The sequence below is a fragment of the Microcebus murinus genome, chromosome 10 (assembly GCF_040939455.1).
Source record: "Microcebus murinus isolate Inina chromosome 10, M.murinus_Inina_mat1.0, whole genome shotgun sequence".
NCBI lineage: Eukaryota > Metazoa > Chordata > Mammalia > Primates > Cheirogaleidae > Microcebus > Microcebus murinus.
The window spans coordinates 93,065,990-93,093,288 of NC_134113.1; the positions used below are offsets into that span (position 1 = coordinate 93,065,990).

A 27,299-nucleotide genomic window follows, 5' to 3' on the forward strand; every position below is an offset into this window, starting at 1 on the left:
TGTGGTCAGTGGATATACCACATAACTTCCAGATAAATCTTGTTAACTTCAGTTTATATTATGTCTTATAGATCATACTTATCTTGACTTAGAATAAATTCATTAATAGGAAGAAATTATTGGGAAGAAAGATTGTAATATAAAACATTATTTTTAAAAATAGTAGTGGCAGCGCAATAGTAGAAGTTATTGCATACAAGAGCTACACTTGAGAAGATTCTGTCATCTACTAAAGGAAATCTCTAAAGAGAAGACTAATTTAAAGACTTGCTCAAATAATTAAGAAAAATAAGGTAATTAAAAGTACTTAGACTTCCTGCAGCAAAGGGAAAGTGAGTGATCAGGGAAATACCAGATCTAGCATATTAATCAAAGAGTAAAGAAGATAGAAGCTCTAAGTACATAAGAATTCCTGTTAGATAACTCGCAGCAATGTAAGAAGTGTCTTATGAAGCCTGTTGCTGTGAAGTGGCTATAGAACCATTCTAACAACATAAATATCTTCACCACTTCCTCCCCTCTCAGGCTCACAGCCTTTGTACTGAAGACTTTTGCCCAAGCTCGAAACCACATCTTCATCTACGAAGCACACATCACCCAGGCCCTCACCTGGCTCTCCCAGAAGCAGAAGGACAACGGCTGTTTCAGGAGCTCTGGGTCACTGTTCAACAATGCCATGAAGGTGAACTGCTCTGGGGCTAGTTTTGATTTGTCCATTATGATATCTACAAGGATGAGGAGAGAAAAGAATAATGCAGAAATTCTTTTTTATTATTATTATTATTATATTAATTTATTTAGTGTATTATGGGGGTACAAGTGTTGAGGTTACTTATATTGCCCATGCCCCACTTCTTCAAACATGTCCATCCCCCAAACATTGCATTTTTTACTCGTTGTGGTTGTATATACCTATCCCTTCCTCCCCCCTCTCACCCTCCCAACACCCAATAAATGTTACTCCTATATGCCCACTTAGGTGTTGATCCGTTAATACCAATCTGCTGGTGAATACATGTGGTGCTGGTTTTTCCATTCTTGAGATACTTCACTTAGTAGAATGGGTTCCAGCTGTAGCCAGGAATATACAAGAGGTGCTATATCACCGTTGTTTCTTAATGCTGAGTAGTATTCCATGGTGTACATATACCACATTTTATTAATCCACTCATGAATTGATGGGCACTTGGGTTGTTTCCATAGCTTTGCAATTGTGAATTGTGCTGCTATAAACGTTCGAGTGCAGGTGTCTTTTTCATAAAGTGACTTTTGATCTTTTGGGTAGATGCCCAGTTGTGGAATTGCTGGATCAAATGGTAGATCTCATTGTATCGCTTTGAGGTATCTCCATAATGCTTTCCAAAGAGGTTGAACTGGTTTGCAATCCCACCAGCAGTGTAGGAGTGTTTCTCTCTCTCCACATCCACGCCAGCGTTTGTTGTTTGGGGATAAAAAACAATTCTCTCTGGAGTTAAGTGATATCTCATTGTGGTTTTGTTTTGCATTTCCCTGATGATTAGAGATGTTGACCATTTTCTTATATGTTTGTTGGCCATTATTCTGTCTTCTTTTGAGAAGTTTCTATTCATGTACTTTGCCCATTTTTTGATAGGGTTGTTTGAATTTTTCTTGCTGATTTTCCGGAGTTCTAAATAGATTTTAGTTATCAGCCCTTTATCAGATGTGTAGCTTGCAAAAATTTTCTCCCATTCTGTGGGTTGTCTGTTTGCTCTCTTGGCAGTTTCTTTGGCTGTGCGGAAGCTTTTTAATTTCATTAGGTCCCATTTGTTTATTTTTGTTGCTGTTGTGATTGCCTTTGGGGTATTCTTCATAAATTCTTTGCCTAGGCTAATGTCCTTTCAGGTTAGATGTGTTTCCTGAAGGCAGCAGATACTTGGCTTGTGTTTTTTTATCCATTCGGCCAGGCTATATCTCTTGAGTGAGGAGTTCAAGCCATTCACATTTATTGAGATAACTTGTAGGTGGGGAAGATTTCTGTTCATTTGCTTTGTTTTCTCTCTTGAGCCATTGTAGTGTCTGGGCTTTGATCTTTAGCTTTGAGTAGATTTACATTTGTAAGTGTTTATTGTGCTGATCTGTGGGTAACACTGATTTGAGTACCTCTTTTAGGGCTGGTCTTGCCTTGGTTTGCTTGGAATTCCCTCAGTGTTTGCTTTTCTGAGAATGTCTGTATTTCTCGTTCATATGCAAAACTTAGTTTTGCAGGAAATAAGATTCTAGCCTGGGCATTGTTCTGTTTCAGAAGAGTGAGAATGGGGCCCCAGTCTCTCCTTGCTTGTAAAGTCTCAGTAGAGAAGTCTGGTGTTATTCGTCTTGGCTTTCCCTTGTATGTTACTTGCTTCTTTCATCTTACAGCTCTTAGAAGGGCCTCTTTAGTTGATATTTTGGTCATTCTGATGACTGCATGTTGTGACATCTTCTCGTTTGAATTGAATCTCCCAGGGGTCCTCTGAGCTTCTTGAACTTGTATATCAAGATTTTTAGCAAGGCCTGGGAAATTTTCCTCTATTATATCTTCAAATAGCTTGTCCAACCCTTGAGAGTTTTCTTCTTCCCCTTCTGGTAACCCTATAACCCTCACATTAGGTTTCTTCACATAATCCCATATCTCTTGTAGGCTTTGCTCTTTTCTCTTGTTTCTCTGCTCTATCTCTGTGACTGATTTATTTAATTGGAAGGTGTTATCTTCAATCTCTGAGATCCTTTCTTCTGTTTGATCTACCCTGTTCTTGAGGCTTTCCACTGAATTTTGTAGTTCCCTGAATTGATTCTTCATTACCAAGAGTTCAGTTAAACTTTTCTCATTGTATTGATTTCTTTAGTGAACTTTTGTTCCAGGTCCTGGAGGCTTTTTGTGGATTCTTTGTGTTGGTTATAGAGCTGTTCTTGCAGCTCGTTGAATTTTCTTATAATCCACATTCAGAAGTCCTCTTCTGTCATTTTGGTTGCCTGATTTTGGTTGGTGTCTGTTTCTAAGGGGCTGGTGCTTCTCTTTGGGGGTGTGGTTTCCGTTTGGTTCTTCATATTTCTGGAGTTCCTTCGCTGATTTCTTCCCATGTCGATCACTTGTTGCTTCTTTCCTTTAGGTTTTCATTTGGGTATTCACATGCCTTGTTTAGTTTCTGAGCCGGTAGATGGTGTCTGTAGTTGACATCCGACCACTCCCTGTATAATGAGTCAGTAGGTGCCGTGAAGAGGGTGTGCAGGGTGTCCTCCTTGTCAGTAGGTGGCGCTTGCTTGGAGGAACAGGCTATGTTGTCATTTTTGTGACCTCTGACCAGCTCTTGTTCCTCTGGAGGGGCACTCTAGTGCCTCAGGTGGTCAGTGGGGCCCTGGAACTTCCAGGTGTGTCCTTTTCTCCCTCTCAGTGAGGGCTGGTCTGGGAGTGAGTCTGGGCAGAGCTGGCTTGGGTAAGCCTGCCCTCAGGCACCACCGATGCCGTTGGTAGGGATCAAAGTTCTGGTTTCTGCTTCCAGGAAAAGCTGCCAAGGAGGGGCTGGAATGGCTCCACTCAGTCAGAGAGTCTGCATATGGGGGTGGGGCTGTCTGAGACCCACCATCTGTAGCGGGCCTCGCTTCTTTCCACCCTCTCCAATTCTGTGGCACTCCTGGGTCTCTGCCAGCAGGCCAGACCTCATGCCACTGGGCCTCTCTTGGCTGTCATGTAGGCCGGGAGGTTCCCTGGGCAGGAACTCCACCTGGGCTGGGTGCACGGCCTTCTTTTGGGAGGGGGGTTGCCCTCTAGAATGCTGATGTGCCCCTGAAGGCACACACACCTCAGTAGGCTATTCGCATATATCCCTTCTGTGTCCCAGGCAATGCAAGACCTGGGTGCACGGGATCTGGTCTGTAGGTCTGACCTCTGGGTCCCAGAGTTCAAATTATATCCCCACCAGGGAAAGGAGTGCTGGTCCCAATTCACCCACAGGGAGCCCAAGCTGGGTCTATGTCTCTCAGCCTCAGGGTCTTCCCCGTTCTCCTGGGATCACTGTGCCAGCAGCTCCTGGGAGGGCTGGCGGATGGGGAGCTCACCATTTGAGTTCCCCTCAGTCAGCTATAGGGTCCCAAAAGGGAAGGTCCCTTTCCCTGTAGGTGCCTCCGGCTGGTGGCTATACTGTCTCTCTTGACAGCAGCGGATAGGGTTGGGGGAGGGGAGAATGAGGCAATATGGAGCCTGCCACGTGGCTCAAGTCTGTGCACACGGAGGTGCCCTGAGGGATTTGGGAGCCTGGTGCCGCGTCCACTACAGGCGTACCGCTTACTGGCGGTGGCCATCTCTGGGCGGGTGTCCGCTGGTCTTTCCATCCACTGCGGCGCCAACCAGCCGTCCGAGATGCAAGGGAGGGGAGAGTTAATCCAGGCTGCTCTGGAGGTCTCTGCTTCCAGTTCTCCTCCGCAACCTCCTCCCATGGGAGTCTCCTGTGGTCTCAGGTACCCCTCCTTCTGACCCTCATCCGATGTATGCTCGCTCGTCTTCTTGCTTCTTTCTTCTAATTTCTACTAGAATCTGTCTTTTCTGCAAAGACACTCTGTCTGGCAATGTTTCCTGTCCACCATCTTGATTCGAATCCAAATACAGAAATTCATAAAAGAAGGTATCAGGGAAAAATAAAACCTGTGGATACCACCAAGAAAAAGAGGCTAGAACTTAGGTTGGTTATATCTTGCCCCACAGGAATGGATGTGTGTAGGGATAAATCGCATGACACAGCAGATGAAAAGAGCTGATCAAGAGCATTCTCAGAAGGAGAATTACTCAAATCTCTTCCTCTCATGTTTACAGGGAGGAGTAGAAGACGAAGCGACCCTCTCCGCCTATGTTACAATTGCTCTTCTGGAGATTCCTCTCCCAGTCACGGTAGGTACTACCTCATGCCTCCACTGAAGGTAGGTCTGGCTGCAATGAAACTGTTTACCTGCTCTCTGAACTACTGTCCTACTAAAAGAAATGTCACCTTTTCTTCTGTGCAGTGCTGATGCTTCCCAGATGGATAGAGAATTTTGTCAGTCCATTAAGAAAGGTTTCTTAGTGATGCCCCAGGCTTTTTCTTGACCATCACAAAAAAAATCCTAAAGTTATGCCTTTTGAATAGAAAAATAACAGATGAAAATACTATTCTCTCTATCATAAGAATGAGGAACAGACAGGAAAAATGCATTTGAAAAACTTCTGTGTGTTTACCTGGGAATGCCAGCACCCTGTTCACTCGCTTCCTGTGGTCCTTTCACAGCATCCTGTTGTCCGCAATGCGCTGTTCTGCCTGGAGACAGCCTGGAAGTCAGCAAAGGAAGGAGCCCGTGGCAGCCATGTCTACACCAAGGCACTATTGGCCTATGCTTTTGCCCTGGCAGGTAACCAGGACAAGAGGGCAGAAGTACTCAAGTCCCTTCATGAGGAATCTGTGAAGAAAGGTGAGCGCAAACCTGAGATCCTCCTTCTGTCCCACATTCTCTGCATCAAGAACTACACCGTGAAAATCCTCTACTGCTACTTCCTGTGATCCCTGTCCCCTCTCTTCTTTTATCTATGTAATATATATTTTGTCTATATCATACTTTTATGAAATCTAATTCAATTTTTATACAATTTAATCAAATTGTACATCCAAAAATAAGACACAGTACAGTTCTTCTCAACTTACTATGGGGTCACATCTCAATAAATCCATGGTGAAATCAAAACATCGTTAAATCAAACGATCGTGACTTGGGAACCATCTGCATGCATAGTAGTGGGAAGCTTAGCCTCTGGAGACTAGCTCCAGAGTGTGCCACTTGTGTTATCTTGGGCAAGTCATTAACCTGTCTGTGTTTTGGTTCCTGCATCAGTAAAATGTGGATAATAGCATGTACTTCATAGCGTTTTTGTGTGTATTAAATAAGTTAACATATATGAAACAATTAGTATAATATATGGTGCTTAGTTAATGAAAGTATGAACTATTATTACTAAAATATCTATTCTTAATATATACCCAACCCTATGGTACATCGTATCATCTTAAACATAAGGAAAAATTGATGGAGGTAGCCCCATGAATAAATTCTGGTATTTTAAGTTCATTTAAAAAAACCAATAATGTTGGCCAATCTATTCATATTCACACAATACTTCTACATATGCCATGGTCTATATGAAGCACTGAAGAAAAAAATAAAATGCAAATGATAAGATGTCCAACAAAATACGTTCAACATTTCTCTTTTGAAAGTGCCATCAATAGTTTTTAAAATTTATTTGGAATATTTCAGTTACACAAAAAAGGCATAAAGAATAATTTAAAAAAACCTATATGACTCCTTCCCAGCTTAAAAAATAAAATATTAATATTACCAATGCAGGAAAATTCTCCCGTGTACCTCGTGCACTCACAGAGGTAATCATTATCCTGAATTTGGCATTATAACTTCCATGGATTTCTTTGTGTTTTTGCTGCATATGTATCCCTAAGTAATATTCATATTTTTAAATTGTTTTCATCATTAGATAAGCAATATCACACTTTTGGATATTTCAGAAGCTTGATTTTTTGTTTATTTGTTTGCCTTTTATTTTTTAAGTTCAACATTATGCTAATGAAGTCCCTTGTATGCATGCCTGTATTAGCTCTAGTTATTAATTTACACTGCTGCATAATATATTACAGTATAAAAATAGGTCATACTTTACATACGTAGTTTCTCCTCATGGATCTTTTCTTCTTATTTTTTGCTATTGCAAACAGTGCTGCAGTAAATACTCATGTCTCCTTGTGTTCATGTGTGAGTTTCCCCACGTTATTCAACAAGTAAGGTGACTGATTAGTGGGCTGAGCACATCTTCCCCTTTGCTGAATATTGACACATAGCTCTGCAACGAGCAACTGGCATCCCACAGCATGTGCATTGGTTTCCATCGTTTCATCTCCATGTCAGCCTTTGGTATTTCAAGAATTACTGTATTTTTCCCAATCTATTAATAAGTGTAAATTCTATTATTTCATCTGATCTGTGATACCCACAAGAAATCTCTAAGGATGGGCTTCATAGGAAATCTAACAAATTCCAGATCAGTTCTAGATAATATCAGAAATAGGAAAATAGCCACAGCCAGTGAGAGAACTTGCTCTGCCATTTCTTTCTCCCACCAACCCAACTACAGCAATTATTTGAAAACACAGATGGATATAGGCCTCTGATCCAGCACCATACCTGTCTTAGCTGGACTGAAACACACCGCATTCATGTTTACATAGAAGGAAAAGTGTTATTGATATATAAAGTTCAAGAGATTGCCATTGGCATGCGGCCCTCACTTCAGCACTGGCTTGGGACTTTTACTGTGAATTAAGTATGAATATGGGTCACTTACAAATATCTCTTTCTCACACCCAGACGAGTCAGTCCACTGGGAGCGGCCTGAGAAACCCAAGCCACAAGTGAGGTATTTCGAGCCCCAGGCTCCCTCTGCTGAGGTGGAGATGACGTCCTACGTGCTCCTCGCTCACCTCACGGCACAGCCAGCCCCCACCTCGGAGGACCTGGCTTCTGCGACACGCATTGTGAAGTGGATCACAAAGCAACAGAATTCCCAGGGCGGTTTCTCCTCCACCCAGGTCAGTGATTTGCCAGAACCTTTTACTTCAGGTAGCAGAAGGTTTCAGCAAGACAAGTACGTACAAGATGAACAAAGAAGGTGACAATAATTTGAAATGAAGAGGTTTTTAGCATTCAAGGATAATGAGAAATAAGAGAAAACAAAAGTCAAAGAGGGATAAAAGAAAATGCTCAGAATTCCAGCACCCCGGAATTCAGTGTCGTTATCAGTCTCCTGTCTCTAGTAACAGCTCTACCTCCCTAAAGCAGTACCGGGACACCAGCAGAATGAAGGGAACATCTCCTACCATTCTTCTGGAAGTTCTAAGGGTCTCTTCCAAACTGCTCAGTGGAGCTGCCCAAAATCCAACAATCTCTCCTTGCAAATCTCTCCATTCTTAGGTCCCTTTAATGGGTTTCTTTTAAAGCTGACACATTTTGTGCTTCTTTCATCCCACTCTTGACACACACACAAATTTGTTCATCAGAAGCATAAAGAACAGCCTTTGTTCAATCAACCTCCCAAGCCTAACTATATAATCTTATATCTAAACAATCCAGCAATAAATGTGTGGCAGGAATTCAAAGATTTAGGTGTGAGCATATTCATGCTAACAGAGAAGAGACTCTGACAAAATGACTTCCCATCCTTTGTATATTGTAGTTAAACTCTTATTTTTCCATACTAATGAAAAAAAGACTAAATAATTCTGTTAAAACAGTTATCATTCATTTCTGAGAAATCTATTCCTTGAAGGATGTCATCGAGGTTGAGTGTTGATGAGTATTGAGAATACGGCACACCAAGGGGATCCACTGGGCAAAGCAAATAGTCCAACAAAAATGGGAAAGCCAAAAAATTAAAAAAAGGAAAGCCAGACAGAAATGTCACTTAATCAAGAAAATAGTTGTAATGTTCATCTTTTATTTCCCTGAAGAAACTGAAGCATGACCCTGATCATGGCTACGAGGAGCCCTAGCTTCCCGCAGGGCACTGACCTCAGCAGCAGAGCAGAGTTTCGCCTGGGGAGAGATGCAGACTGCGCTGTGGGTGGGTGGTGGCAGAAATGACCACAATTGTGAAGAAAGACATCTTAGGCAAATAGCTGTTGCCAATGGATGATTCCCATTCACATTTATTTCCATATTCAGTATCCATATATTTATAGAGAGAAAGCAATCGATTCTCTGGCAACTAAAAATAAATATCGGTCGGGCATGGTGGCTCATGCCTGTAATCCTAGCACTCTGGGAGGCCGAGGCAGGTGGATTGCTCAAAGTCAGGAGTTCGAAACCAGCCTGAGAAAGAGCGAGACCCTGTCTCTACCATAAATAGAAAGAAATTAATTGGCCAACTAATATATATAGAAAAAATTAGCTGGGCATGGTGGTGCATACCTTTAGTCCCAGCTACTCGGGAGGTTGAGGCAGGAGGATCGCTTGAGCCCAGGAGTTTGAGGTTGCTGTGAGCTAGGCTGATGCCATGGTACTCACTGTAGCCTGGGCAATAAAGAGAGACTCTGTCTCAAAAAATAAATAAATAAATGTCTAGGGCATATAGTCTAGGGTAGATATGTGAATGTTACAGTTCTGTCATCTATCCAAAGATTATAATCAATCTTCAGATTAGAGCTCCAATATTTAAGTAGTTAGGGAAATAGGAAATCAAAGCCCCTTTGTGACAGCTCATGTGTGCCTTTGGAAACTATCTCAGCCCTCAAGGGTTACATATCTAAAAGTGGGTTCTCTCATTCATCTCTTCCAGGACACGGTGGTGGCTCTCCATGCTTTGTCTAAATATGGAGCAGCTACTTTTACCAGGACTGGCAAGGCTGTACAGGTGACAGTCCAGTCTTCAGGGGCATTTTCCACCAAATTCCAAGTGGACAATAACAACCGCCTGGTGCTACAGCAGGTCTCATTGCCAGAGCTGCCTGGGGAATATAGCACAAGAGTGACAGGAGAAGCCTGTGTCTACCTCCAGGTAAGACTTTTGGGCAGATGAGGACAGAGAGCAGATGGGAACAGTGCCTGTTCTCACCAATGTGTCCTACTTTAGCAAACAATGGGGCAAGTCAGAGAAAGACCTAGGGAACTTGAGAGGAATTCTGGGAAGGGCGAGAAACAGACTTTGTCTTTAATGTTCCACAGACATCCTTGAAATTCAATGTTGTCCCAGAAAAGGAAGAATTCCCATTTGCTTTAGAGGTACAGACTCTACCCCAAACTTGTGATGGACCCAAAGCTCACACCAGCTTCCAGATCTCCCTGAATGTCAGGTAAGACCTTCTGATTGTGTCACCTAATTCTGGGAATAACAACCAATCTTCTTCCTGGAACTCCTCATTAAGTAAAGCAGTCCAACAGTAAATGTTTACACTACATTTGTTGAAACAGCAATGTATTTTTTTTAACTTGGTATAATAGAATTTCTCAATGATGTGGTTTATACTTTCCATCTTCTGCCTCCAGGATCTATCATAGTCCAACTTCATTATTTAAAGGTAATGAGTTGTCCGGAAACGGTGGCTGAGGCCTGTAATCCTAGCACTCTGGGAGGCCCAGGGGTGGATCTCTAAAGGTCAGGAGTTCAAAAACAGCCTGAGCAAGAGTGAGACCCCATCTCTACCAAAAATGGAAAGAAATTAATTGGCCAACTAAAAATATGTAGAAAAATTTAGCCGGGCATGGTGGCACATGCCTGTAGTCCCAGCTACTTGGGAGGCTGAGGCAGAAGGATCGCTTGAGCCCATGAGTTTGAAGTTGCTGTGAGCTAGGCTGACACCACGGCACTCACTCTAGCCTGGGCAACAGAGTGAAACTCTGTCTCAAGAAAAAATAATAATAAAGGTAATAAGTCCCCCAAGTAATAATTAAATAAAGAACATTACCCCATGCCTCTGACCTGAATTCCTTCTAATGTAATGAAACAGCATATTATTCTTGATTTATTCAGAACAGAGATCAAGAATTCTTAAAAGCTTGAATAGAAGAAAGTGGTAACTGTTTAGTTAGAATTCCTATTGGCAATAAATAAATCTCAGGTTATATATAATATAATCAATTTGGGGGCAAACATACATATATATGCAGCAATATTCAAATAGCTACAGGGTTTACACAAAAGTATCTGTCTACAAGAATAACTAGGTTAGGGATACTATTCAGGAACAACAACACGATACAGTTTATGTAATAAATAAGTGGCACAGATCAGAATCTCAAGCTCATGCAGCACTTGTAGAGTCAGCCCCATGCACTTGAAAATCTGATTCACCGGGTCTAGAATACGGCCTGGTCTCTGTGGCTTGAACAGGCTCCCTAAAAATTCTATACACAGCCAGTTTTCCACACCACTAGGGTAGGATATTTGGGAAGACTTAGACTGTACCTTTTAGAGCCATCGAGTGCTTAGTGTAGACAGAGAAAAAGAGGATATTTAATAACACAGAAAACCCTAATTCCTTCTCCCCTGGATCTTCAGTTACACTGGCAGCCGTCCTGCCTCCAACATGGCGATTGCTGATGTGAAGATGCTATCTGGCTTCATTCCCCTCAAACCAACAGTGAAAATGGTAGGTTTATTAAAAGTCCAGAATGTCCTATTTTTTTTAATGTTTTGTGTATCCCCAGACTAAAACAATACAAATATTAAAATACTATTAAATCATCCTCTATCAAAGACTTATATTTTCTCCAAACTCAGAAATTTAATTCAGCATGTTTGTATGAGTGCCCACCATGTGCACAGAACTCTCTAGGAGCCATGAGTACTAGGGAAAAGTCAGTAGGTTCCTGCTTTCATGGAGCTTAGAATCTCATTAGAGATTCTAAGATAAACCATATAAACATGAATAAGATAAGCATATGAACATGAACCAGTGAAAATTCTCAGTTGACGTAACTATAAGTAATACACAAGTTAAGAAAAAAATGAGAATACTGTTAAGTTAGAGCAAGAAAAGAAGAAAGAAAACTCCTTCATGAAGGAATAGAATGTGAATTGAATCTTGAAATATGAGTAATTCCCAAGTTTCAGATATTTAGTTCCTTTTTCTTCAGAGAAATCAACTTTACACATAGATCATGTATCATACTAACATTAAACTCTTTATCCAAATTACCTTTCATTTTTAATTGTACTGCATTCTTTACTTACAAAAAGTGCTCAAAACAATTCTACCATTAGGCTTATTTTGGCAATAAAAAATGCTTTCTCTCTGGATACTGCAGGTGTTTCATCTATTTCTTAACATTTGTGATGTCTTGATTTTCCTCAGCTTGAAAGATCTAACCATGTGAGCCGGACAGAAGTTAGCAACGACCACGTCTTGATTTACCTGGATAAGGTGAGAGCCCTGCCCATCTAGCTGCAAAAAAATATAGATCAGAATGTCTCTTATGGGAGCATCTGGAAGTGAGCGAATGCCTTTTAGAAACATCACTTCCATGCTAGAAATTTGAGAATTCTAATATTAATTCCAGTGAATGTTCTCCTTTCGTTAATTTATATTTCACCTGGGATTATGAGCAGAAATGGCTAATTGTAATATTGGGACAGGAGTATTTCTGGGACTCTATAAGCAAGAAATTCTGCACAGAGTGTGTTCATTATATCCACAAGTTATTTTGAAAATGTTGAGTAAAGTAGGGAAGTGACCGTTGTGATTGGTCAATTATTCTACTAACATCCCATCAACAATATAAAAGGGGAAAGTGCTGCCAGTATCCGCAAGGGCTTGGGTCATGAAACAGTAAGACCAGTCCACCAATAAACAATCTGGCTTTATAGATATGTGTGGTAGCATGGTTGATTCATGCATATATTAATGGGAATTATACTTTATAAATTTTATAAACTTAAACAAGGCTACAATTATCAAACTTTTAGATACCTCTGTGAGGCTACACAGATATTTCTGCAAGACAAAGGGTGAAACTGTACCAAAGCTCTGGATATTTTAAAATGGACATAGCTAGTGAACCAATAAAAATCATATATCATTTATAAACAGAGGCATGTGCTGGCATTGATGGAGGTATATGAGTTATGTTAGTTATTTAAGAAATACACTCAGGAGGCTGAAGCAAGAGGATTGCCTGAGCCCGGGAGTTTGAGAACAACCTAAACAACACAGTGAGGCCCTGTTTCTAAAAGAAATAAAAGAAAAGAAATATAAATAATTTGGAGATTTTCCCATCCACTCCGAGGGATTTGTGCACAATTTAAGGATCCTGCAGTGTGCTGTTGGTTGATAAAGTCTTTTCCCCAAATAAACATGAATGGTTAAACTTATTCAAGGAGAAAAGAAAGCTCCCTAGACGATCATTTAATTCCCTTTTGCCTTCTAGGTGTCAAATAACACACTGAGCTTTTCCTTCACGGTTCTGCAAGACATTCCAATACGAGATCTGAAACCAGCCATAGTGAAAGTCTATGATTACTATGAGACAGGTGAGTGTGAGTGATTTTCACATAAAAATTAAATCCCTAATCATGGAAATTTAGATCTGAGAGATATGTTGGGGCAATTTATTACATTAAGTGCCCTTATCACTTCTTTTTGTCTCCATCAAGTCGGATTCTTCTCTTTTTGCGTCTGTTTATACATTTTAGAAACTTTCCACATTATAAGTACATCAACTACTAATACAAAACAACTGTAGAATTTTTAGTTCTCTGTTCATCAGATAAAGCAACATTAGAACAATGTAAGATTTAATTAAGTAGAATATCTGAAGTGTCCTTCAGGAGTTTGGGGTAAAAGAAAATACACTGTATTTGAAAGGATAGTAGGAGGCAGCAAGCAATGCATCCAATGCAGAGTGCTGACATTTCTGACACAACACGGTGCTTCCTACAGTAAAGATTCCTTCATTGACCTGTATCGGACAGATGTTTGCTTCCCCTCTCACTTCACCTAATGCTTTTTGTTTGTTTCAGATGAGTTTGCAATTGCTGAGTACAATGCTCCTTGCAGCAAAGGTAAGCAGTGCACACTCCCTCAAAACATAGAATTCCTTTGGCTTGTCCCTCAAGTCTTCATAAAATTGTGGCTAAATATTTTTCAGAGAGATTGTATTGTTCGCACTGCATATTATTATAAATAAACACATTTACTGAAAAGAACCACTGACTGTCAAACTTCAGGCAGTTCCTAGGATTGCATACTGGGCAATCATCTGTAATAGGTGTCATTTTCCACTGTACCGATTGGGTTTCCTTAGGCACTGTGCTACCCAGATCTAAGGGAAAGAATATTCTCTGCTCATGGAAACTGATGTTCCTCTTAATTTTCTTTCCTTTCCACTACCACAGATCAAGGAAATGTTTGAAGACCACATGAATGAAAAGTGCTTTGCTGGATTTTCTGTTCTTAGTACTCCACAGAAGACAAATGGGTTTTTTTTTTTGTTTTGGTTTGGTTTTGGTTTGTTTTTTTTAATCTCGAAAGAGTTGCTAAATAAACTTTTTTCTGGTGAATCTCTATCACTGTTTCTTCATTCATTCAATAACCATTTCCATATGATTCGCAATAGAATCCTGAGGTAAAAATCAACAGCAATCAAGGGCTGAAGGACTTTGGAATGTGAGAAGTGTTATAATGATGGTGGTCTGAGCAGGCTTTGTGCAGGGGTTGCAGGGAAAAGAAGAAAGTATAGGGTTACGTACTAGGAGAGTGTAAAGTGTGTTTGGTTATGCGAATACCCTAAGAAAAAGCCAAAGAGTAGATTTTTGTGAAAAAATAGAAGACTGACTTGACCAGAAAAGACTTTTCATATTAAAAAAAGTAATGCATTGCAAAGTTGAGTAGCTTATATTGTAAGGCAACATAATTGATTGGTACATGGCCTGAACTGGGAGTTGTGCGTCCTAATTTGGATCCAAATCTGCCACTGACTGATAACAGTGATCAGGCAGTTAACCTTGGCTCTCAGACTCAATATGGATGACGGACTGAGAATGTGGATGTGGTGTACATGCAGAGGCAAGTTTTCTCAGAACAAAGAATGTATATAACTCAAATCCCAAATAGGAACATTATATGGAAGCATCTTTCTTCTGGAACTTTAAGCTAGAATGAAAGATTAACTGTACAGAGAAGAAGATATTCAGATGCAGAAATCAGAGATTTTACAATATCTAGTCTCTCTCTCTCTCCTCTCTCTCTCTCATTTCCTTTGCAGTAAGTATTGAAAGCATCCATTGTATGCAAGGGGAGGCTGAAGCTTCAGGAGTTTGTAGAGAAGTGTGCAGGAGGTTAACACAGGAGGATTCAGAGCCAAGAGATTCTCTAGGGGCAGTCCTAGGAGTCTTGGTGTTCGTTTGACATAAAATGACAGTGTTTGGTTTGACGTAAGGTAAATGTGGATGTTATAAGCTAAGAACTTGAAAGGACTTTAAAGTTGAAGCAATCCTTAGCTCTGTGTTTAGGCTGGACAAAAATGAAAACAAAAACATATGTTTTTTGTTCTTTAGCCTGTTAATATGATGGATTACAGTAATTAATTTTTGAATGTCAATTTAGCCTCGTATAAATGGAAGAAATCCCATTTTGCATTGTGTATAATTATTTTTATACATTTTAGAGTTTGATTTGTTAATGTCTTATTGAGGATTTTTACATTTTTGTTCATAAGTGATATTGATCTGTACTCTTCCTTTCTTGTGAGATATTTCTCTAGTTTTAGCATTAGGGTAGCGCTTGTCTTATAGAATGGATTAGAAAGTGCTCCCTCTGTTTCTCTTTCCTGTTTGAGACTGTAGAGAATTGGTATCATTTCTTTAAATGTTTGGTAGAATTCACCACTGAACACATGTGGGCCAGAAATAACTTTCTGTTTTAGAAAGTTATTAATTTTTTATTCAATTTAATAGATACAGACCTATTCAGATTATCAGTTTCTTTAAGTTGGTATTTTAGTAGATTGTGTCTTTCAAGGAATTGGTTCATTTCATTTAAGTTATCACATTTGCATAGAGTTATTCCTTTATTCTTCTCTCATTTCCATAGAATCATGGAATCAGTTGAATGTCCCCTCTTTCATATTAGCAATTTGTGTCCTTTCTCTTTTTTTCTTGATTAGCCTAGCTAGAGTCTTATCTATTTTATTGATCTTTTCTAAGAACCACCTTTTGGTTTAGTTGATTTTCTCTATTGATTTTCTGTTTTCAATTTCATTGATTCTGCTTTTTTAAATTATTTCTTTAAGAAATTATTCTTCTGCTTACTTTAGATTTATTTCTTTTTCAAGTTACCTAATATGGAAACTTAGATTATTGATTCTAGATCTTTCTTTCTTTCTAATATATTCATTCAATACTATAAAGTTCCCCCTAAGCAGTGTTTTGCTATATCTCACAAATTTTAGTAACTTATATTTTCATTTTTATTTGGCGCAACATATTTTTAAATTTATCTTACGACTTCTTGTATGCATGTGTTATTTAGAAGTTTGTTATTCAATCTCCAAATATTTGGGGATTTTCTAGCTATCTTTCTGTTACTGACTTCTAATTTGTTGGTACTGCTATCTTAGCACATACTTTGGATGACTTCTATTCTTTTAGGATTGTTTAGGTGTGTTTTGTTTACTAGGCTGTGGCCTAACTTTGTGATTGTTCCACATGAGCTTGAGAACGAGTGCTGTTGTTGAATAAGTATAAAGGTCAATTAGCTCTAGTTGATAGATGATGCTGTTCAATTCGATTATATTCTTGCTGATTTTCTTCCTCTTGGATCTGTCACTTACTTGTAAATTGATGTTGAAGTCTCCAACTATAATAGTGGATTTGTATACTTTTCCTTACAGTTCTATCAGTTTTGGCCTCTGTGTATTTTGACAGTCTGTTATTAGATATAATAAAATGCAGTATTTTTATGTCTTCTTGGAGCAATGACCCCTTTATTAATATGTAATACCCCTCCATATTCTTGACAAACTTCCGTGCTCTGAAATGTGCTTTTTCTGAAATTGATATAACCACGTCAGCCTTTATTATTATTAGTGTCATATATTTCACATATCCATAAGTTATAATCATCCAATATTTTCTTGCTACTAATATTTTATACAAACTCTTCTGTTAGTAAAGAATAAGAAAAACAAATGACTTTATTTTACCTTCATCTATTACTTCTGAAATGCTCTTCCTTTCTTTACATAAATCCAAGTTTCTGGCCTACCATTTTCTTTTTCTCTGAAGAACTTCTTTTAACATTTCTTGTAAGACAATAATTTCTCTCAATTTTTGTTCTTCTGAGAAGTCTTTATTTTCCTTAACTTTTGAAGGATAATTTACCTGGACACAGAATTCTATAATAAGTTGATGATTTTTTTTCTTTCAATACTTTAACTATTTTACTCCACTCTTTTGCATGGTTTTTGAAGAGAAGTCTGCTATAATGCTTCTCCTTCTTCCTCCAGAGACAAGGTTTCCCTTTCCCCCTTTCCTAGTTTCTTTCAAGATTTTCTAATTGTCTTTGAATTTTTGCATTTTGAATTTGATATGCTAGGTGTAGATTTTTTGGTAATTTATCCTGCTTAGTATTCTGTGAACTGTCTGAATCTGTGGTTTGGTGTCTGTCAATAATTTTGGAAAATTCTTTATCATTATTACTTCAAGTATTCCTTTTGTTCCTTTCCCTTTCTTCTTCTCTGGTATTCCCATTACATGTATGTTATACCTTTTATAATTATTTCATGGTTCTTGGATATTCTGTTCCATTTATTTTTCAGGATTTTTTCTCTTTAACTTTTAGTTTTGGAAATTTTCAGTTCTATTGAGATATCTTCAAGCTCACTGATTTCTTTCTTCAGCTATGTCCAGCCTACAGATTAGCCCATCAAAGACATTCTTCATTTCTATCATTGTACTTTTATTTCTAGCATTTCTTTCTTAATCTTTCCTAGAGTTTTAATCTCTTTGCTTACATTATCCATTTCTTCCTGCATGTTGTCCACTTTTTCCATGGGATCTCTTAGCACAGTAATCACAGTTATTTTAAATTGCCAATCTGATAATTCCCAAATCTCTGTCATATCTTAGTCTGGTTCTGCTACTTGCTTTGTCTCTTCAAAATGTGGTTTTTGTCTTTTAGCATGTCTTGTAGCTTTTTGCTGAAATCTGGTCATGATATATTGGGTAAAGGAAACTGAGGTAAATTGGTTTTTAGTGTGGGTTTTATGTTTATCTAGCTAGGAGTTTGGCTGTGTTTACTCTGCTATAGCTGTAGGTATCAGAGGCTAAAATGTCCTCTATTGCCCTTGTTTTTGTCTTTGGGCTTCCCAGAGACTTCTTAAATAGGGTCTAAGCTGTGCAGTTCAGATATAATTGCCTGTTATTGCACAGGAACCCCTTTGATGTGGTGATATGATAGTGGGGAGAAGGTCTAAAACCCTATGATTAGTATTAGATATCAGTCATGTAGTGAACCTGTGCTCCTGCTCCTTCTATTAAAGGCTAGAAAGGGCTGAAGTTGGATATTTTCCTTCCCCTACAAAAATTAGGCTCTGGTCAAATAATTACCTTTATTATTTAAGAAAAGCTAGGCTTTTCTTAAATAGAACAAAAGGTTCTGAATATATTTCAAAATGGCCACTGTTCCCCCCACCCCACTCCCCCCACCCGCTAGAAGCCTGAGGAGAATTTTTCTCCAATCTTCACAGTGAGAACCTGGTGAGACTTCCAGAAGTCAAACTCACAAATGTGTGAGGGCCTTCTTAAGGCTGGGCCTCCAGGTATGTTATCTCTCAAGTTAGTCCATGTTCAGTCTCCAGCAATTAGTCCATTGCCCTTCAAGTTCTCCTAGTCAGATGCTGGCTACAGTGTGGTGGTATCTGCTCTTACTATCCTATGATTCTCTGTATCTGCCTATCTCTTCAGATTTCTGGGTGGTGGTTTGCCCCATTACCCCAATTCTTGAATGAAGCTAAGAAAAGCTGTTGATTTTCAGTATTTCAGTTTTTTCCTTATGAGGATAGGAGTGGTGACCCCCAAACTCTTTTAAGTCTCATACCAGAAACTGGAAGTCCCTTAATACTTTTAAACATCTTTCTATGTTGTACATTTTGTGTAGTGCTTCTAACTTCAGTGTAACATTCCACTAAAATAATATGCCTGTACCAAAATTTGATTCATTCCTTTAGTGATGGATATCTATGATGCCTCTAATTTTGACTACCGTAGACAATGATGCCTTGAATATTCTGATACATGTCAATTTATTGACTTGTGTGATAATTTCTCTGGATTATAGGAGCAGGATTAGAATTGTTAGATGAAAGAATATATACAAACTGAATTTCAGTATTCAGCAAGAATGTTTTCCAGAATGTCTGCACTGCTCTCTACTGCCTTCGGTAATACACAAACAGGTCCTATTTCCCCTATATCCTTGCCAATATTTATCATTATATAATTTTCTAATTTTTTGTGCTTTTTGAGAAAAAAGTCTCATTTCTTTTTTTTTTTTTTGAGACAGAGTCTCGCTTTGTTGCCCAGGCTAGAGTGAGTGCCGTGGCGTCAGCCTACCTCACAGCAACCTCAAACTCCTGGGCTCAAGCAATCCTCCCGCCTCGGCCTCCCAAGTAGCTGGGATTACAGGCATGCGACACCATGCCCGGCTAATTTTTTCTATATATATTAGTTGGCCAATTAATTTCTTTCTGTTTATAGTAGAGACGGGGTCTCGCTCTTGCTCAGGCTGGTTTTGAACTCCTGACCTTGAGCAATTCACCCGCCTCGGCCTCCCAGAGAGCTAGGATTACAGGCGTGAGCCACCTCCCCCGGCCCTCATTTCTTAATTGTTTTAATTTTTACTTCTCTGATTACTAAGGGGTGAAGCATCTCTTCATATTAGCCATTAGAATTACCTATTTGTAAAATTTGTGTGTGTTTTCTTTTTTGTATCGCACCAATTCTAAATTGCACATTTTTTCAGATTTTAACATCCTTGAAATTAGAATACATCTTACAATGGCTAATATCTGTTTTATTTATCAGTTTCTACATAATACACCATCCCAAAATCTAATCACTTAAAACAACAAAGTAATTATCTCTCAGTTTCATGAGTTGACTGGGCTTAGCTGGATGAGTCCTTTCATGGTCCTGTCAAGGATCTCGTATGAAATTGTAGCCATGCTGACAATCCCTTCGACATAGCCCTTTCTCTATCTTGGAATGAGAATAATGGCACTGGGTGACAATGCCCATAAGTTTCTTAGAAGCCCTCTAACATAACAGAAAAGATCTAAGAGACGTGTCATGGATATTTTGAAAAGACTTTTTGCCTAGCTAGGAGGGTTTAGGAGGCACTGTCTTAAATCTTTCCAAGGTCTTGACAAAGGTCTACAGCTGTACCTTTAAAATCTTGACCCCGAGGACATACTTTTAGTGAAAGTGCTGTGGATTTGATCTTTGCCCCAAGGTCACTTACTACTTCTATAGTCTTTTTTTTTTTTTTTTTTTTTTTTTTTTTGAGACAGAGTCTCACTTTTGTTGCCCAGGCTAGAGTGAGTGCATGGCGTCAGCCTAGCTCACAGCAACCTCAAACTCCTGGGCTCAAGCGATCCTCCTGCCTCAGCCTCCCAAGTAGCTGGGACTACAGGCACGTACCACCATGCCCGGCTAATTTTTTTTTTTTTTTGTATATATACTTTTAGTTGGTCAATTAATTTCTTTCTATTTTTAGTAGAGACGGGGTCTCGCTCAGGCTAGTTTCGAACTCCCGACCTCGAGCAATCCGCCCGCCTCAGCCTCCCAGAATGCTAGGATTACAGGCGTGAGCCACCACGCCCGGCTTACTTCTATAGTCTTTTACTGAAAGAGAATGGGGATGAGAAATGGTTTTACTTTCAAACCTACAAATCTGGCTCAGAAATGTTTCCTCTAGATTCTACTTGAAAACTGAAGAGTTACTTCCTTAGTCCATCTCTATCTTTACCATGTCACACGCAGCTAAAAGAAACCAGCTGGTACACTCAACATGCCATCTGGATACTTTCTTAGCCACTTTATCACAAGCCAAAGCATTGCCAAATTTTCTGCCACTACATTACACAAGTTACCTTCTTTCCAGCTCCCAATAAAAATGTGTTCCTTGCCTTTCCAGGCTTTACTAAGAATCTCTTGGAGGGCCCTCAAGATTCTTATCCCTGCCTGGCCCCAAAGCCAGTGCCACATGTTTTAGGATTTTATTAAATCATCATCCCATTCATAACACCAATCTTTGTTTTGGCTGATAAATTGCTGCATACAAACCACTCCAAAACAATTGCTATTTTATCATTTCTCCTGGTTCTGTGGGTTGACTGGGCTAAGGCAAGTGGTCTCCCATGGGGTACCTCAAGCAATTAGATGATAACTAAAGCTGGAATCATCTCAAGGCTTCACCAGGATGCTGGAACAGCTTGCCTCTCTTGCTCTCCATCTAAACTCAGTTCCTGTCTACCTGGTCTCTCCAGTAAGTAGGTGGATTTGTTATGTGACAGATCAGGTATCCCAAGAACAAGCATTCCAAGATATGACAGTGGGCGCTGAAAGTCTTCCTGTAACCTGGCTCCACAAGATGCACAGCACAGTTCCACGGCACTCAATCAGTCAAGTGAGTTACAGGGCCAGGCTGGACTCAAGGAGAAGGAAAATAAACTCCAATTCCTGGTGGGCAGAGTGTCAAGGACACATTACAAAAGATCCTGTGGCTCATCAAGTTATGCATTTCAAATAGGTGCGGTTTATGACGCATCAGTTATACCTCAACAAAATTGTTTATTTTTAAATGACAAGTTCAATGTCAGATATACAAAGGCATGCATCTTTAGAAACAGTCTGCCACAGAATTTTACGTAATTATCCGGTGGGGAGTGGTCATGAATTATTTGTCATTCCCTCCTCATGCATAAACTTGGTTGTTTTTCCATTGACATTTCCACTGAACAACTGCAGTTTCTCAGTGTTTCAGTCAATGAACCATTTAAGAACCAGCTGGAAAAGGAATTGGAATTCTGGTTGTTGCTAGAAGCCCTTCATTAACAACTTCTGATAAGACCAAAAAATTGTCAGCATGAAGACCAGCAGAATGGTTGTCAGCAGCATGAAAAACACTCCCAGAGATAATAGTGAGACACACTTTTTTTTAGCAAATGCCCTGTGATGTCACAGATCACAATATTACATATAAAAGCATGGCATCTGAAAATGATTCAGAAGAATTTCACTCTAAATAAGAATAAGTTTTAGGAATGTTTAATACCAGAGAGATGAAGACAGGAGGGAGGCACAGAACAGAAAAGCTGGCTGATATATCAAATATATCATTGTTATTTCATGACAGAATAATAAATATTTGGGTTAAGCAATATGAAAGTGTCATTCTAGTAGATGCAAAAGAGTCAAAAAGTGAAAACCTCCTGATTTCCAGCCTGATATGTCCCACAGAACACTGAGGAAAGATTTCCTGACTTAGAGAACCCAACACAGAAGGCAATTAAACAGAAAAATGGAGAGCATGGTATTCATCTGCCAAGATGAAGTGGAGGAAATTAAATCACATCCTATTGTCTAAGGACAGAAAAGGCCTAGGAACTTAGCACTGTTGTTTATGATTCTGTGATGATTCTACACCAGACATTGAAATTATGTACATATGACTGTGGACCATTTCAAAGTAATATTATAGCAATATTATCACCACCCAACTTCTCTTTTCTCTCTTACTTTTCAAAAATTTTACTTTCCTGTAATTGAATGTCTCCTTTTTGTTAAGAATATGAAGTGTTTCTCAGCCTTGTCTTCTTTTGTTTTGTTTTCTTCACTAATTGGTCTCCTATTATTGATATTTCCACTTTTCTTTCTACTGAAAGTTACATTTTTTTCTTACTATCATTCTGGGAGTAGTGTCCACACCTGGCAATGACCTGAATACATTGCACAGGCAATCTTGCTAATCAAATTATCTATCTTGAAAATGTACAGTAACAAAGGGAATGATTTAATGGCCACTAATGAACTATTTGTATCTGAGTAAAGCAAAAACAATGCATAAATTTTTCTAGAATCAAGGTAATAAGAAAATGTTCTTTCCTCTAGTGATTGAAAAGAACAGACTTTACTCTTGATTGGACAGTAAACAAACAAAAAACCTGTAAGAGTGTCTGGAATCCCAGCACCTTCTGATATGGCCTTGGACTGACTGCCTGCTTTCTCACCTGTCCCTGACACTGCAATCATCGGCTTTGACCAAAAGAGGGCAGTTAAATCCAGCAATGAGATAATGAGAGTAATGTGTAATAACATCAGTTTTTAAAGTTGTGACATGGAGGAGAAGAAACGTGGATAGTAGAATCTTTCAAAGTGTTTTTTTTTAAAACATAAAATGATACACATGCAGAGACCAAATAAGTCCGTTTTGTCAATCCTCAGATTCTGGGTACAAATATTGCGCAAAATACTTTTTATTCTTTATTTTTTTTTATTCACTTATTTCAGGATATTATGGGGGTCCAAACATTTTGGTTACGTGTTATGACTTTCCACACCCAAACCATGATTTGAGACATGCCTTTTCCCACTTACAATGCTCACCGCCTCCAGTAGTTGTGAGTTTACCCACCCCCAATCCCCCAACCCCTGAAGAATATTACTACTGTGTAAGCACCATAATGTCAATCAGTTAGTGCCAATTTAATGGCAAGTACATATGGAGCCTATTCTTCCATTCTTGTGATACCGCACTTTGGAGTATGGGCCCAAGCTCTATCCAGGAAAATATGAGGTGCTAGACCACCGTCGTTTCTTATAATTGTGTAATATTCCATTGTATACAAATATCAAATTTTGTTAATCCACTCATGAATTGACAGGCTCTTGGGTTGTTTCCACATCCTTGCAATAGTGAATTGTGCTGCCATAAACATTCAAGTGCAGATGTCTTTATTACAGAATGATTTTTGCTCTTTTGGGTAGATGCTTAATAGTGTGCTATTGCTGGATCAAATGGCATTTCTATTTTTAGCTCTTTGAGGTATCTCCAAATTATTTTCCACAGTGTTTGCATTAATTTGCAGTTCCACCACCAGTGTAAGAGTGATCCTGTCTCTCCACATCCTTGCCAGCATTTGTTGTTTGGGGATGTTTTGATAAAGGCCAATCTCAGTGGGGTTAGGTGATATCTTATTATGGTTTTGATTAAAGTCACCAGAGAAGGAAAATACATTGTATCTCATTTTCTAGTATTTCACATATGCAATTCAAGCTGGCTTTTTCTTTTGTTTTATTCTTAGCAGAGAGAAGCCACTAAAAGAAAGGACAAAAAGAAAAGACATAGACGTGAAGAAATAAGCTTGAATGTGATAACTAATATTGTATTCAGCAATCATGTACTTTATATGTGGGACCAACTTATTGAGTGAGTGGAACTCATATTATAATCAGGAAAGAACTTTCTTCTCCAACCAGGGCCTTAAAACACACTGGCACATCTCCCTTCCTACTCCTGGATGAATTATCAGACAAATAATTTAGCTTTCCTAATAAATCCAGGCCACTAGCATAGTCTTATGTGACTACTTGAAAATTTTTAATCCAATCTAAATCAAAATGTCAGTCTTACAACCAATTCAAGTTTCCGTCTCCATACTGCTCTCACAAACCAACAGTGGGGATAACCCACCAGCCCCAAGAGATAGAGGATTGGAGGAAAAAGGCAAAGTGTTTGTTGACTAGTACTGTCGTTTATCTGGCCCTCATTTTGTATGGAAAACACTTGTGAGGGTCTCTCAACATGTCAGTTTGGCTAGGCATAATCCCCAGTTACTCAATCAAACACTGATCTAGATATTTCTTTGAAGGTATTTTACAGATGTAATTAAAGTCCATAACCAGTTGACTTTAAGTAAGGAAGATTATCCTATATAATCTAAGTGGGACTGATTCAATCAGCTGAAAGGCCTTAAGTGCAAAGTTAAAGCTTTCCTGATGAAGAAGAATTTCTACCTATGAACAGCAGCTTCGGCCCCTGGCTACCCAGTGGATTTTGGACTTACCTAGACCACAATTGCATGAGCCAATTCTTTGCAGCAAATCCTTTAATACAGTGATTTATCACTTAATGATGGAAATACATCTGAGAAATGCATCGAGTGAACATCAGAGAGTGTCCTTACACAAACCTTGATGGTACTGCCCACTACACACCTAGGCTATATGGAGCAGCCTATTGTTTCTAGACTACAAATCTATGCAGATTGTTACTGTACTGAATTCTGTAGGCAATCATAGCACCATGGTAAGGGCTTGTATATCTAAACATATCTTAACAAAGAAAAGGTACAGTAAAAATATGGTATAGAAAAAAAAAGGTCTGCCTGTATAGGGCACTTACCATGAATGGAGATTACAGGACTGAAAATTGCTCTGGCTGGGTCACTGGATGAGTGGCAACTGAATGTAAAGGCCTAGAACATTATTGTATACACCATAGACTTTATAAACACTGCACACTCAAGCAACACTAAGTTTATTTTAAAATATTTTTATTTCTTCAATAATAAATGAACCTTAGTTTACTGTAACATTTTTACTTCATAAACTGTTGCAATCTTTTAAAATTGTTGACACTTTTGTAATATACTTAGTTTAAAACACAAACACATTGTACAGCTGTGTAGGGGACTGACATATATTTTCTTAGTTTAAGAATTAAAGTTACTGAGTAATGTACGTGTTCTGCCCGAGTGTTTGAAAGTAATCTGTTCCAGACAAGGTCCTTGTGATAAACAAAGGTGTTGCCTAGAGGCATAACAAAGGACCTGAGCTGCAAGTAAGCAAGAGCTACCCCACCCCACAGCATTGGGGGTCTGGAGGCCACACGATTAACACATTGTTCCTGTGATTGCTGCATACATCCCATAAGATGGCTGGTTAGTCAATAACGGGGCGACCTAAGCCAGGCACTGCCGCCAGGGGTCAGGCAAAGATCTTAGGGGGTCACCCTAAGAGAAGCTGGGGATAGAAATGCCCCCTGTGACTCACCTTGCCCATCCTTGCTAATCTCAGTCCTTTATCTAGTGCCTAGAGCAACCACCTTGAAATTCTGAGTCAGGGTATATCTGCTTCCCTAAGGCTACGCATTCCGGAATTTATGGCTATTGCTGACAAGCCTGGGCGGTTACATACAAGGAACTAACTTTAATCTTTTAGAGTATAAAAATAAAACGGACCCAGTGTATTATTACTCAAGTCAACCATTTGTACATGTGTCTGCCTTTTTCTTTGTGTTGTGCATTTGTGTTTTATGTTCTGTGTTCATCTTCCATTCTGTAAACAGGCCATGACACAGCTGTACAAAAATATTTCCCTTTTTTATATCCTTATTCTATGAATTTTTAATTGCTTTTTACATTTTAAACTTTTTTGTTAAATACTAAGACACAAACACACACATAAGCCTAGGCCTACACATGGTCGGCATCATCAACATCACTTCTCTCACCTCCGCATCTTGTCTTCCTGGAAGTAATCAGAGGAAATAAAACCTATGAAGCTGTCATCTTCTATGATAACAATGCCTCCTGCTGGGATACTGAAAGACACCAAAAGCAGGCACTTTGAAGGAGGAGGGTCAGACAGGAATTTAAGCTGCATGGGTTGGCTAAGTATATGTATGTATTTAACAGGTTATAGCAGGAACTATGTAAACAAGCATGCATGTTACATATGTTCCATGTTCACTTTGGGGTAGAAACTTAACATTTAAATGCATTAAACTTAGGCTATACATGTCAAAAGGTGAAACAGGACACACAGGCATCCTGTGAGCTGCCTCTGTAAACTGGCCAGAACCAGCCAATGGTCAGTGGCCTTTTATCAGGAAGGAATTCTGGTCAGTTGTTGTGTCAAAATTGCAAAAAGAGAGGGGAGTCCAGCTGTAGCATCAGGAGGTTGGTTGAAATCAGTGGTGGAACAAGCCTTTCAAAAGGGTTGGTTTTCATTCAACTCTTACGAAAGAAAGTCTAATGGCAGTTAGTGAGGGAGGAGATGTAATGAGGCATGTCCCACCTTCTATACCATCATGGCTGGGAACTCAGTCCTTAAAATTTCTCTCTGGGGTCCCTTTGGCCAAGAGGCAGTCTGTCCAGTTGGTTGGGGAGCTTAGTATTTTGTTTTTATTTCTCAGTCTTCACCTTGCTGACAGCAGATCATGGAACAGCTCAGCCTCCATAACTGCATGAGCCAACAACTTATACTAATGCTGTTGACTGATTGATAGTAGAAAGATTGATAGATAGATCTAATTGGTTCTGTTTCTCTGGAGAACCCTGACTCATGCATATTCTACCTAGAATTTTGTCTTTTTAAGAAGCAAACACAAGCTATTGTAGTCTCTCAATAATGCTTTCTGCTTGTGGCTGTTTCTGAGTCTAGGGACATTTGATGAGTCCACAAGACTGTCAATGAATATCTATAGTGCTTAAATGAATATCTATAGTGCTTAAATTCTCCAGGAGCCTTTTCAAATGTAATTACCACACTAATTTCAATGTTTCACTGGCAGATGCCCCAATTTTCCATCCTTCTTGCCATAATCAGCCTATGTGTCTTCAGTGTGGAGTTCAAGCCATTCACATTTATTGAAAGAATTGATAAGTGGGGTGGATTTCTGTTCATCCTGTTGGGTATACCCTTATTGCTTTATTTG

General features: G+C 39.2%; 1 protein-coding gene across 1 annotated transcript in view; it reads left to right on the forward strand.

Moving 5' to 3' along the window:
- Positions 1 to 14,086, forward strand: part of LOC105878288 (alpha-2-macroglobulin-like) — a 57,496-nt gene extending 43,410 nt beyond the window's left edge. The window contains exons 26-36 of the mRNA XM_020287644.2: positions 526 to 682; positions 4,805 to 4,879; positions 5,253 to 5,433; positions 7,396 to 7,616; positions 9,362 to 9,580; positions 9,748 to 9,875; positions 11,081 to 11,171; positions 11,877 to 11,945; positions 12,949 to 13,051; positions 13,541 to 13,582; positions 13,916 to 14,086. Coding sequence (XP_020143233.2) covers positions 526 to 682; positions 4,805 to 4,879; positions 5,253 to 5,433; positions 7,396 to 7,616; positions 9,362 to 9,580; positions 9,748 to 9,875; positions 11,081 to 11,171; positions 11,877 to 11,945; positions 12,949 to 13,051; positions 13,541 to 13,582; positions 13,916 to 13,932 — 1,303 coding nt within the window. The 3' untranslated portion in view covers positions 13,933 to 14,086. The remainder of the gene's footprint in view (positions 1 to 525; positions 683 to 4,804; positions 4,880 to 5,252; positions 5,434 to 7,395; positions 7,617 to 9,361; positions 9,581 to 9,747; positions 9,876 to 11,080; positions 11,172 to 11,876; positions 11,946 to 12,948; positions 13,052 to 13,540; positions 13,583 to 13,915) is intronic.
- Positions 14,087 to 27,299: the final 13,213 nt, after the last annotated feature.